The sequence below is a fragment of the Triticum urartu genome, chromosome 6, assembly GCF_003073215.2.
Source record: "Triticum urartu cultivar G1812 chromosome 6, Tu2.1, whole genome shotgun sequence".
In the NCBI taxonomy this organism is placed as follows: Eukaryota; Viridiplantae; Streptophyta; class Magnoliopsida; order Poales; family Poaceae; genus Triticum; species Triticum urartu.
This window is the reverse complement of record NC_053027.1, coordinates 533,037,005-533,049,983: the sequence shown is the minus strand read 5'-3', so window position 1 is coordinate 533,049,983 and position 12,979 is coordinate 533,037,005. Positions and strand designations below refer to the sequence as shown.

The 12,979-nt window shown below is 41.0% G+C and overlaps 1 protein-coding gene across 3 annotated transcripts; it reads right to left on the bottom strand.

Annotated features, from left to right (window-relative positions):
* Nucleotides 1–130: 130 nt before the first annotated feature.
* LOC125514961 (bifunctional nitrilase/nitrile hydratase NIT4-like) lies at nucleotides 131–3,669 on the bottom strand. 3 transcript variants are annotated; one of them, XM_048680349.1, is made up of 5 exons: nucleotides 3,379–3,669; nucleotides 2,486–2,904; nucleotides 1,494–1,673; nucleotides 700–804; nucleotides 131–504 (listed from the first exon to the last, which is right to left on the bottom strand). In XM_048680349.1, the coding sequence occupies exons 2-5, from the start codon at nucleotides 2,628–2,630 to the stop codon at nucleotides 386–388; spliced, it is 549 nt and encodes a 182-aa protein (XP_048536306.1). In that variant the 5' UTR covers nucleotides 2,631–2,904; nucleotides 3,379–3,669; the 3' UTR covers nucleotides 131–385. The 3 variants fall into 3 exon arrangements, with proteins under 3 accessions (XP_048536306.1, XP_048536307.1, XP_048536308.1); XM_048680350.1 differs by having other exon boundaries at nucleotides 2,486–2,866; XM_048680351.1 differs by lacking the exon at nucleotides 700–804.
* Between the last annotated feature and the right edge of the window lie 9,310 nt (nucleotides 3,670–12,979).

Sequence of the window (12,979 nt, the reverse complement as noted above, 5' to 3'; positions counted from 1 at the left end):
GATATGTACTCCTGCATTCTACTCTTTGCGCCAGCCAAGGTTGTTAGTAGAATACTATTAGCCCACTCTGATTACGAATCGACGGTCCAAAGATCTTATACAAATTCAAATAAGAAAAACACATTATTTCTACCCCAGAATGGTTTTCAAAATCAAATATACTACAAGTCATTGGGGTAGATGTATGTAGTATGTCTGTAGATGCCCTTACAAGAAAAACAAAGGCACAACTATTGCTGTAATGCCATGTTACACACAGCTACGGAAACATTGCTGGTCATCAATCAGGTCCTCAAAACATTGGCACTCTTGCACCTCAGATCTTATCCGTCGGTAGAGTGGAAGACAGGTGTCTCAGATCAGTATTCACGCTCAAGCTCGGCACCTAAGCCCGTTTGCAGTGTCCCACAGCGTCGGTATTCACGCTCAAGCTCGGCACCTCAGCCCGTTTGTAGTTTCCCACAGCGTCGAAATCAAACTTCGCCCGAACAATTTCACCAATGTCTGCAAACATATCACAAAGTTTCTATTAAGAATTATGTGCTTGTGATGTTTCAGTCACAATACAGATTTATATTGGTAACAGCTGCGATTACCGAACACGTACAAATATATCAGTACACTGTTGTGCTGCCTACAAGTACCCAAAACAATACGCATTTAGCATAGACTGGAAGCCAGTCATCAGTTTCTTCTTACCCTGGTCAGCTGTGAGAAGGGCCTCGCCCTCATAGTTGGGGCCTGCCAACACTGCCATAGATGGCGAGATGATGGAACTCCCTCCAGGACGAACGGCGGTGCGCTCTGTTGATTTATTCATTTTTATCAGCTGTATTAACAAGAGTTGCGTGCTCATGTTACTCTTTTCACTACTATGCTCTGTTGTGATGACTTTTTTTTTTGGGAGTGTCTCTGTTGTGATGATTTGGAGTATAAAATCCAATGTACATTGATAATGAATTGCACCATGAACTAGAAGAATAACAAATAAATTTAACAAATACAGGTAACAAGGTCAAAGCTGCAAAGGTTTTGTCAATTATGGAGCTGTACTTCTTGAAATGCAGGAAAACACAGGAACAGAAATCAAATATCATACACTTTAGTTCAGTAATTTATCAGCTTGTTTGAGGTTTTGCTTGATTGCTTTTCTATACACCTTCAGTTCAATAACATAACAGCTGTCAATTACGATTGCTTTTCTTACATTATTTTGTGCTTTATACTTCCTTTCTAGCACTAAACATTCTAATATATTGCCAATGTAACTGTAACACAAACAAATAATGGTGTGCTTTGAAATTTGTTGCTAACAGATGGACTGAAACTATAGTTCAAAAACGGAATAAAAAGAAGTTCAGTTCTGGGTGTATTTCTATTTCTCCAGAGCACAATGCACACTAAAAATTATAAGTATCAAGCAAAAAGATGAAGCATGATAATTATCATGAAAAACAATGTACAGTGAATATATTGACAAAATCTTGGCATACCAGGCACATTTATGGCAGCTGTATGGTACTTCCAAAAGTCTTCTTTTCCCTTTGCAGATCGACTGCCAACAGTTAGTCCAAAGGCAGACCCATGAGGGTAGCCACCGACAAAGACTTCTGGGAAAAGAACCAACTGTGAACCATATCCAGCTGTCTCGGCTGTCAATTTTTCTGCTTTGTCTGTCAAACAATGCAGTTACGAATTAGCAGCAACAAAATATTCTCCAATCCTGCAAGGATTCATGTTCATAATTTGTAAACGAATTACATGCATACAAGATACATTACCAACTTGCATTTTCCGTTTCAAATCCTTGAGCTCTTTTCGTGTAATATTTCTTTATCTTACTCTTAATTACATTTTGTGGAACACCATTTATTGCAGTTAAATCATTCTTAATGACCAATAGCTCATGCTTAACAGGAAATATCATAGAAAACAGGGAGAGAAGATGTAAGATCAAATGTGACATTAACATCTGCTCCCTTGATATCCAAAATGGAAAGTTTATACAGATCAGCAGTCTCCCATCAGCAAGGGGAATTGTGTGCCACCTAAGTAACATAACTGCAATTTTCTGCCTAATGTGCTTGTGTCATACAGCAAACACCTCATTTTCCAAGCAAGAAAATTTTGTCTATAGAGCTTGCCACTAAGACAATTACACCAACTACAATTCAAGAAAACTGTCAATTCCTTTTCGACCTAGTCCATTGACATCGAAAAAGCACAACTCTTTGTACATATGAAACCATAGTCAATGAAGGAGAACAATATAGCTCAAGTTTGATTGGCACACCATTCTTACTATTTCAAGGCATCAGTCTGATAGATTACAAAAGAGCAAGTCCGTGCTAGTGAGACAAGCAATCAAGCAATCAAGCAAGCACCTAGCGCTCAGCACCCGATCCACACACTAGCGAGACAAATGACCGAACACCATACGAGCAACGATAGGAAACGACAGCGAAACCAAAGTCAGAGGACATACCGAACGTTGCAAGCGTGTCATAGAACATGCTGCAGGCCTGCACAACAGTGGCCCACACGGTAGTGGCATCCTGGTCGGCGCCGGCGTTCATCTCCACCTCCGCTATCACTGGCCCAACGCCGGAGCTCATGGGGGGCAAAGGCATCGTTGCCGAGCAGTGGAACGGAATAGGAGGGGATGCCGTGAGGATGCGGGCTACTTGTCGTGCTTCCTGCGTAGGTAGTCGCGGACAAACTGATCGCGGGCGAGCGTGCGCTCGCGCTGGGGCTCGATGTGGACGTAGGAGAGGTGTGCGCCGTAGGTGAGGAGCCCCGCGCCGAAGGCGAAGAGTGCGACGGTGGATAGCAGCTGCCGGGGTGTGGACGGGGAGCACCAGCCCATCTGTGGGGAGTTTGGTGGCGATTTTAGAGACAGGGCCACTGAGGAAGAAGAGAGGGGGGATTGGTTAGGGCCAGTTCTTCTGAGCTGCGGCTTGTGCAAAAGTGGCTCACTGTCTAGCACAAGGATACAAAGCAAAAGAGAATACACAACTAAATAAAGAGCCTACTGTCCAATGCACAATGAAATAAAGAGCTCTGGTCTATAATTTTTGTTCATGTTCATCAAAATAAGCTCGCTTTCAAGACCGTATACATCAAAACATGCTCATTTTCAGGCTCATATACATCAAGACGAACTCACTTTCAAGATCATATTCATCAAAACAAATTTGTTGTCCAATACACAATGAAATAAAGAGCTCACTGTCCAGATTTTTTGTTCAGATACATCACATACTCATGCATCACACACATCATAGCATCAGTGCACGCATCAGGTGTAGCAGGTGGTAATGTTATTAGTGCACCCATCAGAAAATGCGAAAAATTAACAGAGAGTAGCAGGTGGCTTACCTCGCGGAGCTGGTCGGGAAGCTGCTGGCGTGGGGCGTCGGCGTTGGGTGGCCGGGCGGCGGCGGCGGCGGCTGGGGGAGGAGTAGAGGGCCAGCTGCCGGAGTGGCGCGTCGGCGTCAGGTGGCTGAACAATCAGGGGAGACGCGGGGCGGCGCAGGACGAGCGGCGAGAGGAGAGTGGCTAGCCAGTAGCGGGATCCATGGCGGAGGAGGGGCCGCAGACGGAGGCGGCGTAGATCAGGCTGAGGCGCGGCGGCGGCGATGTGGTGGTGAGTGTATTCTATTTTTTACTCCCTCCGTCCCCATAATAAAGACGTTTTTTGAGACTTCAACCCAAAATGTTGCAAAAAATTTAAACTAACTGTTTTAGTTTCAAATAATTCTGAAAAAAGTGCACATATAGGGATGTGTGCTATGTTTATGTGATATTTTATGGCGAAATACGTTTTGATGTGAGGTATGTAAAAAAATCATGAGTTTTACGTTTTGATGTGTGCTATGTTTAGAATGCATTTTATCACATATGATATTCATCCCCGGTGGTCACATGTGATAACAAATGTTGCTCATCCCAGGTGGATTGCGCCCAAGGCCGGCTGGGTGCAGTTGTGCACTGATGGCTCGTATGCAGATGATGGATCGGCAGGCGCTGGCATGGTGCTGAGAGATGACAAGGGTTCTATATTTTTTTCTTCGTGTAGGTAGCTTTTCTCATGTCGCGAAGCCCTAAAAGCTGAATTGTATGCTTGCATGGAGGGTTTGTCATTTGCTATCCAGAGGAGTGTCCTACCTATCATGATCGAGATGGATTCCATTGTTGCAATGAAGCTGATACAGACTAAGGAGGTGGACGGATCTATTTACACGTCACTCATTAAGGAGATCCGTTACCTTATGTCTCTTCGTAATTCTTGTATTACTCATATCAATCGTAGTCAAAATAAGGTTAGTGATAGTCTAGCTAAGTTTGCTCATCTAGAAGGCAGGACCATGACTTGGATAGATTCGGGGCCTTCAGAAGCATTGGAGTTTGCAGTGATTGAATGTATGGACCTTGTGATTGAGTAATACATTATTTCATCCACACAAAAAAGAATACGTGTGTAGTTTCTTTCAGAAAATTTTAAAACTTATGAAGTTGTTTCTTGAATTTTTCAAAATCCAGGCTACATGGAGCTCGAGCTCCATTAGCAATTTCTGAATATGCCTACACCTACATTATTATATGAATAAAACAGAAGTGTGAATACGCTCATGATGATATCGTCACGTTCAATTATAGACGATCAGGGCAAGGTCACACTACAAATGAAGTGGCGATCAAATTCATCTTTGGTTGTAGGTATCATTGCCATGGCCACCGAAAACACAACGAAAAAAAAAGCTACACTAGTCAGCTGCCCTCGGCTCGTATGGGCTGTGTTTTTATTTCATGTCTTCTCATGGGCTGTTGTCTTTTCCTGTTTTTATATGGGCTGCTGTGTTACTTTTTTTGTTATTTTTCCTTTTCTTTTTCCGTTTCATAATTTGTTTTCAATTATGAACTAGTACCATTTTAAATTCGTGATTTTTTGGTATTTTATTTATTTATTATTTTCTCCTTTTCCATTTCTTTTTATTTTTTCTTTTCTACTATTTTCTTCTTTATTTCGTTGTTTTAAATTATTGAACTTTTTTCACTTCGTCATCTATTTGCTTTAATTGTCGTGTAAATTACGATCATGGATTGTTTTGTCGCACGAGTCTCGTGTCGCGCTGTATGTCTGGTATCTACTTGTCAACCTGCTCATGCGTGCATCTTTTGTTGGGCCGTTTTCGCAGCGCGATTTGAATGTTTTGGATTGGTTTTGCTAATTCTCGTCTAGAGTGAGTTAACAATGTCTCATCTAACTCACATGGCATTAGATGTGCGTGTTTCTAGGTCGTGCTCGTTGTCATCATGTCCTGTTATTTGTTCATCCCTCATGAAACAGTGAGGCTTGATATGGTTTTTTTAGTGGGCCATTTTTATGCATTGTGTTGGGTTCATTTTGTGGGCTGTAACATTTTTTGGAGGGACACATGTCTTTTCATTTCTTGTTTTGTTTATTTTGATTCGACTATGTAGCGAGAGGATAACGTAACTAGTTTTTTTTCTTTCGGATTTTCTAAATCTCATCCAGATGAGATGCAGTGATGTCTCATCTAAGTTTGTAACCACCCGGTTTGTTTGTTTTAATCTTCGCACAAACCCGATCATCCCCACCCATGTGAGCTTGTTATTTTTTTCTCCCACGTCCTACTGTTCCATTTTGTTTCGTGTTGGTCTGTTCTCGTCCTTTTTTTCCCATGGGCCCATATATGTCGTCATTTGCGAACGTTGCCTTTTGTTCGTTTCCGTTGTGCGTTTTTTGTGGCCCAAGTTTGTATAAAAATGAGACACACCCTTCCGAGTCATATCATTTTGTGTATAAGGCTAGTTGTTCACCAGTTCAAAAAATGTTTGTGTTTTCAAAAAATATTCGCTTTAAAAAATTATGTTAAAAAATACAAAAAGTATTTGTGTTTAAAAAAATCAGAATTTAAAATATGTTATCCAGTTTGTTTACAAATTCAAAAAATGTTTGGGAATTTAAATATTTCTCAATATTTTTAAAAATGTTCAAAAAAATTATAAGTTACTCGTGTTTGACAAAAAATGTTCATAATTTTAAAAAAAGTGTTCAAAACTTGTTCACAGTTTTTCATTCAATGTTCAGTTACGCCGCGGCCATTAGTTCTTTAGACCTCGCGCATCTCATTTGTCATGACAACTCATCGATTGCAGTGGCTAGTAAGATGTGTACTCCAGCAGGAGGTATGTAGTTTGAATCATAGTACCTGTGACACATTCCTTTTTTGCGCGCGACTGCTCGCTGTTAGTTTGACACCAATGGGTTAGACCAATCGAAGAAGCTCCTGTCGTTCTGGGCTGGTGTTGTGGATGTAGCGACCCGACCTGAATGGGTCAAGTCTCTATGCTTAAGTGTCATCCCTGGATCGGTATGCTGACACACACAGTACTCGATGATTTATAACAGAGGTAAATCACATGTATAAAATAACGTAAATACTATTACCTCAATCCAAATAGCGAAAGTAACAAGGTTGTGGATTCCCATCAACACCAACGGCAAAGTTGAGTGTAGAAATCGTAACCCTAACGTATCACTTACTCATTGTAAGATAATCCTACAACATGAGACGTTGTAGCCACAAAGGGTCAGTACATTGAATGTACTGGCAAATTCACACCATAGAGAATGATGAATAAAGGTTATCACTACATGCATATTTGGCTGGTGGAAAAGCTCTATGGTTATAAGGTTTTTGCAAAAAGCCAATTTTTCCCTACTACAAAGGAATAAATTTTATTTGACTATCATGGTGGTTGTTGAACATTGAGAATGGTTGACAGCATTATCAATCCCAATTAAGTAACATCATTAAACCCAACAAACTTAATTTAAAGTAACATGATGAGATTCACATGATAATCCAGGTACTAGATACTCAAGACGTCCATAACCGGGGACACAGCTAACCGTGATTAGTTTATACACTCTGCAGAGGTTTGCGCACTTTTCCCCACAAGACTCGATCACCTCCGTTGGATTTCTCGCACTACATGGTGTTTGAGAAACGGATGACCGAGACATAGTCTTTCAGAAGCGCTAGCACCTTACGATGGATAGACCGTTACACCTACTTTCCCCTACATCTGCTAGTCTACCATGTAAGAGTTCGCACGACTTAATCAACTATGCTAGAGCCCATAATAGCTTGTGGCTGCACACAGAAGTTTCTAGTATGAAAAATCTCATGATCCCTTTGAGCCTGGGTGGCGATCCATAAAAAAACAAGCAATCCTGGTCTACCCAGGTGCCTAGACAGGCAATCCTGGAATACCCAGGTGCCTCAATCCAACCAGATGTGTGTTTAAGTTGCCACCTTAAGTAAACCATTAATTAACAATCTCACATCTGTCATGAATACTCTCAAACCCAAACCACGTCTACGAGCATAGCATGACAATATAAGCATAACGTAATAGTAACTCCCAAAGTTTGAATGCAAGGCAATAGGTTCCTACCTCATCAACTACTTCCCAATACCCACATGTTATCAATCCTACTCATGCAATGTGTGAGGCTGAAAGTAATGCATAAAAACTGGGTATGAAAGGGATATGATCAAAGTGTGAACTTGCCTGCAATGTTGATGAAGATGATTCGCACTCAAAACTCTTGATAGTTCTACTCGTCACACTCCGATCAATCTATCGTAAGCAAGCAATAGTAACCACACATAAGTAATCACTCAAAAGATTAGAAAGATCGAAGAAGACAATTCGGAAAACATCAAAACCAAGCAAATAACTCTTGCAATATAAAACAATTTCTAACAGTACCAAAATTGTATGAATTTGGCCTTATCAGAAAGTTTAGGTCAAAAGCTTCGGTTTGCAAAAAGAATCAACTCAAACGGAGCTACGGAACTCAAGTTATGATCAAATGAAGTTTGAATATGAATCTGAACAAAATTCGAAATTTGAAAATTTTAAAAAGTTGATGTGACAGGTTCACTGGATAGGTGAAAACAAGACGAAGCTATAGGCACTGGTTTCATCTAATTTGAATAAACGAGTGAAAAGTTATGGCTATTTGAAAAATTAGGGCCAAGCTGTTTTACGAAAGAAAAACAGCTACGGTTAAGGTCTAACGTATAAATACGTAGACTAATTAATGATCTAATTATTCTATCGTATTAGTCTAAAAATAATAAACTACGGAAGTATAAGAAGAAGAAAAAAAACAAAGAATGATACCTTTATAAGGCAGAGAAAAGACGACTTTGGAGAGAAGAGACAATTTTCAGAAGTCGCGCCGGAGAGGAGAAAAATATTTTTCTTAAATGAATCTAGTCAAACCAAAATATTGATTTAATCCGAATCGGATGATTTTTTGGAGGCTCTATGAGTCTATATTTATTGATGTAAAAAGAGGCTTAGAGGTCAAAGATTAGATAATGTGGGACTAAACATAAATGAAAAATATACGAAACAGAGAAGAAAAAAGACGGATGGGCCTAAAGGCCTTCGGCCGGCCGCGCGCACGCTGCGGTGCAGTTTTTTTTTTTACAAAATTCGGCTTAAGAAGAAAAAAATGGCTGGCTGGGCCTGGCACATAAAGGATAAAGAAAAAGAAAAGATAGAGGGCTTGCTGGTACTATGATGCGCACGTGGGCGACAGTTAGTTTCAGGTGCGCGCGCAGTTTTTGTTATTATTTTTTAAACAGAATGCGATAAACTGAAAAACGAAAATAGAAATAAAACTTTATATAGGCATATTATATATCATAAATTTTAGAAAAAGATTTTCTACCAGATGAACATTTTCCTAAAATTAAATAAAATCCACACAAATTCAGATAATTCAAAGAGTGCTACTAGTCTAATAAAATCCAATAAAATCATTTTAGAAATACCAGAATGAATTCAAATTTATTTATCTCCAATTTTCTGATGTAGGGAATCATGTTATCCTATTTTCCATATATTTTATTATTGGAGAAAAATAATTTGAATAAAACTTAAATAACTCCAAATTGAAAATAAATTCAAAAAGACTTTGAATTTGATCCTTTGAAACTCCCAACTCATATTTCATATAATTTGAAGAAGTCATTTTATCTCCTCTCGTGAAAATCATTGAGTTGCATAAAGTTTCAGAATTGGAAATATTTTCCAAATGAAATTCAAATATTTTCAACACCCCTTGTCATTTAAATAAATGGAAGAAGTCATGTCATCTTCTCTCTAGGGTTTTGTATTTGAAAAGAATTTGAATTCACGAAGATCATAAATGCAAAATGAATGTTTGGAAAAGTCCTTTTATTCTCTCTCATTTAACTTTCAAAAAAATTTCGAATTTCACTCAATTTCACACAATCAATCAAACAATCAATCAAATCTATCTATTTATTATAACAATTCAAAATTTAGAATTTTGGGATGTTATAGTGGAAGACAAACAAACAGTGATAAAACACGACAAAACAAACAAATGATGCAACCGCGAGGCTTTGTTTATGCTGATGTGACCACGTGACACATGTCGTAAGCAATCCAAGCTATTCCAAAATTGGTTATCTACTGATGTGACATTTTCAAATTTTGTTTGGAGTTTCAAAAAATGTTGATGTTTACAAAAGATGTTCATGTTTAGAAAAGGTTCGTATTTTTCAAAAATTATTCAAAGATTCAAAAAAGGTTTGTGTTTTAAAAAATGTTTGAGTTCTTTAAAAGTTATTTAATTTTTTTTAAAAGGTTCACATTTCAAAAAATACTATTTTTTGTAAAAAAAAATCATGTTTTGAAGTTTTTAAAAAGACCCAGATCTTGTCGCCGTTGATGACTTCATTAGGTTGTAAGCTACATATTTGCCATGAAGGCGTCGAGTGGTTAGCCATGCGCGCGGACAATCAAACAGTCGCGCGTTAGATCCCTGCCACCACTCACATTTCAGGATTTTTTTTACGTTTGAACTCACACAACAGGCCAAAAAATAATCTCGCTTAACAAAGGAAAAAATGTACAAAGGGCTACAAACAAAACTTAGATGTGACATATTTATGTCATGAGTCCTAAATATACCCATAAATTAAAGAAAAATCCACATTGCATTTGGATCTGCTGCAATATCAGAATGCGGTGTTGGGTTTTTGTGTATAGTCCGACTTGTCAGGCGATAAAACCTGAGGTCTACTATAACCCGTACGCTATAGAAAAATGGCCTTGGATATGACGCTTTAAGAGCAACTCCAAAGGAGTACCCGTCTAGGGTTTTCTCTCTCTGCGGCGGCGGCCAAGGAGACCACGTTCCTCTCCCTGAGTACAGATCGGATTCCTAGTAGACCCCGTCTTCAGGAGAGGTGATTGGCAACTGAATAGGAGATCATCTAGGGGATGAACCGAACCCTAGGGTTGCGAGGTACGATGACGAAGGTAAACTCATCTGGCTCGAGAGTTGATGGCGGCGGAGAAAAGATAGTGGGGGAAGCGGGGGTGATAGCGAAGGTGGAGGCGGCTGAGGTCGAGGGAGGGAGTAAATCAAGTAGGGAGGAATCACTAGATGAGAAGTTGAAGTATCTGAATCTCAGGGAAGAAGAAGAGGAAGATGTGATCTTGGAGGAAGATATGGAGGAACTAGAGAAGGATGCAGAGTTCATGGCGCTAGCCCGGGTGCACACCTCAAGAAAATTCAGTCATGGGGCCTTCTATGGAACGATGAGATCAGCATGGAACCTTGCATAGGAAGTAGAGTTCAGAGCTATAGAAGATAACCTGTTCTCGGTACAGATCGCCTGCTTGGCAGATTGGGAGAGAGTCATGCTTGAAGGACCGTGGATCTTTCGGAACTGTCCAGTGCTGCTTGCTCCGTATGATGGATGGTCAGAACCCAGCGAGGTAGAGTTAAATACCTACCAGGTGTGGGTGAGGGTGATGGGTTTGAAGGAGAAGATGAGGAGTGCAAACATAGCTCGTCAGTTGGCAAGAAAGGTAGGGGCTGTGGAAAGAGTTGATGAACGATCCGTTAAGGGCCAAGGTGGGGGCATTAGAGTACGTGTAACTTTGGATGTACGCAAACCCCGCACTAGATGCGCCAGTTTGACGCTAAGGATGAAGAAAGTGTATTTTGACTTTGAATATGAAAAGATGCCGTGGTTTTGTGGAGTTTGCGGGTTTGTAGGTCACGTGGCAAAGGAACATGGGAATGGGGTGCATGAGGAGTCTGCTATTATTTACCCCATAACCTTGATTGCGCCGGAGTTCAGAAGGGAGGATCAGAGCTGGCAGGCTGGCGCATATGGCAGAGGAGGAGGAGGTAGAACGGGAGGAGGAGGTAGAGGGGGTTTTGCCGCGGATACAGACCCCAGTGGACCAAGGAAGGAAAATGATGAGTTAAGCAGCTCGGCTAGCAGTCCCTTGAAATCAAATGATGCCCACTCGCAAACTTCAAGTGCTCTGAAGAGAAGACTGGAGTTTGAGGAGAAGGGGAAGGGAAATCAGCTGGCACTGACGCAGGGAATAGGGGAGGATGGAGTAGAGGCGAGGAGGGAGGTAGAAACGAAGGAGGGGAGGGAAGAACACGACAGCACATCACAAGACTCTAAAAGGCGTAAAGCAGATGAGTCGACAGACATGGACTTGGCAACATTGGCGGCCTCCCAGCAGGAGGACCGCCAAGCCCAATGATTCTCTTAGGGTGGAACTGCCGCGGGATGCGTCAGTCCCGGGCAGTTAGAGCACTCCTGGATATTCAAAAGTGTTATAAACCAGATGTGTTATTTCTTTCGGAAACTCATCTGTCTGACGCAAGGGCCGAACGGTTGATGAGGAAGCTAGGGTTCCACGCGAGGCTGGTCGACCCGAGTGAGGGGAGGGCGGGAGGCTTATTGATGATGTGGAGGAATGGAGTGTCTGTCACCGATCATGGTGTGACTGCAAATTTTATTGATGTAACCATAGATGATGGAAGGAAATGGAGATGCACGGGCTTCTATGGGGAGCCGGCGAGGGAGAATAAGCATAAATCATGGGAGTGCCTGCAGGCACTGCACCAAATGAGAGATGAACCGTGGATAGCATTCAGAGACTTTAATGAAATTTTATTCATGCATGAAAAGGAAGGTGGAGCAGCTAGAGAGCAAAGAACCATGCAAGCATTTAGAGATGCTCTATCTGATTGTGAGTTGGAAGATATGGGAGCGACGGGAGACGTCTATACGTGGAGTAGAGGAGTGATCAAGGAAAGGTTGGATAGAGTAGTATGCAACTCAAGATGGAACCAACTGTTTCCTAATGCAGGGGTCATCAACGGTGAAATGACCAAGTCTGATCATAGGCCGTTGGTGATTAACATTGAATTATATGCAGAGGTGATTCGGCCCCCTAGTTCAATGAAGAGATTTGAGGGGAGATGGCTCAAGGAGGAAACAGTTGAGGAGGTGGTACGAACGGCTTGGATGAAGGCGTCGTCGTTAGGCCTTGGACCGTTTAAACAAAAAGTAGATTCAGTCCATAATGATCTGCATAAGTGGGACAAAGAGGTATTAAAAAGGCCACATAAGAGAATGGCAAAACTGAAGAAGGAGTTAGAGAGTCTGAGAAGAGGGCCAGCTACGGACGCAACGATTGATAGACAAAAAGAAATACTTCTAACTATTGAAAACTTGATGGAGCAGGAAGAGATTGAATGGGTACAGAGAGGAAGAGCTAATTGGCTGAAGCACGGTGACCGTAATACAAATTTTTTCCATTTGTATGCTTCGGCAAGAAAGAAGAGGAATACGATCAAGGGTTTAATGGACGAAAATGGGGTATTGCAGGAAGGGCAACAGGAGATGGATGACATTATTAAAAATTATTTTGCAACACTGTTTTCTTCCCAGGTTCAGGTCCCTAATGAGGAGGTCATTGAGAAGGTCACTCCGAGGGTGACAGCTCAAATGAATGAGGCACTGTTAGCTCCATTTTCTGAGGAGGATGTACGCCGTGCGGTGTTTAATATAGGTGATTTTAA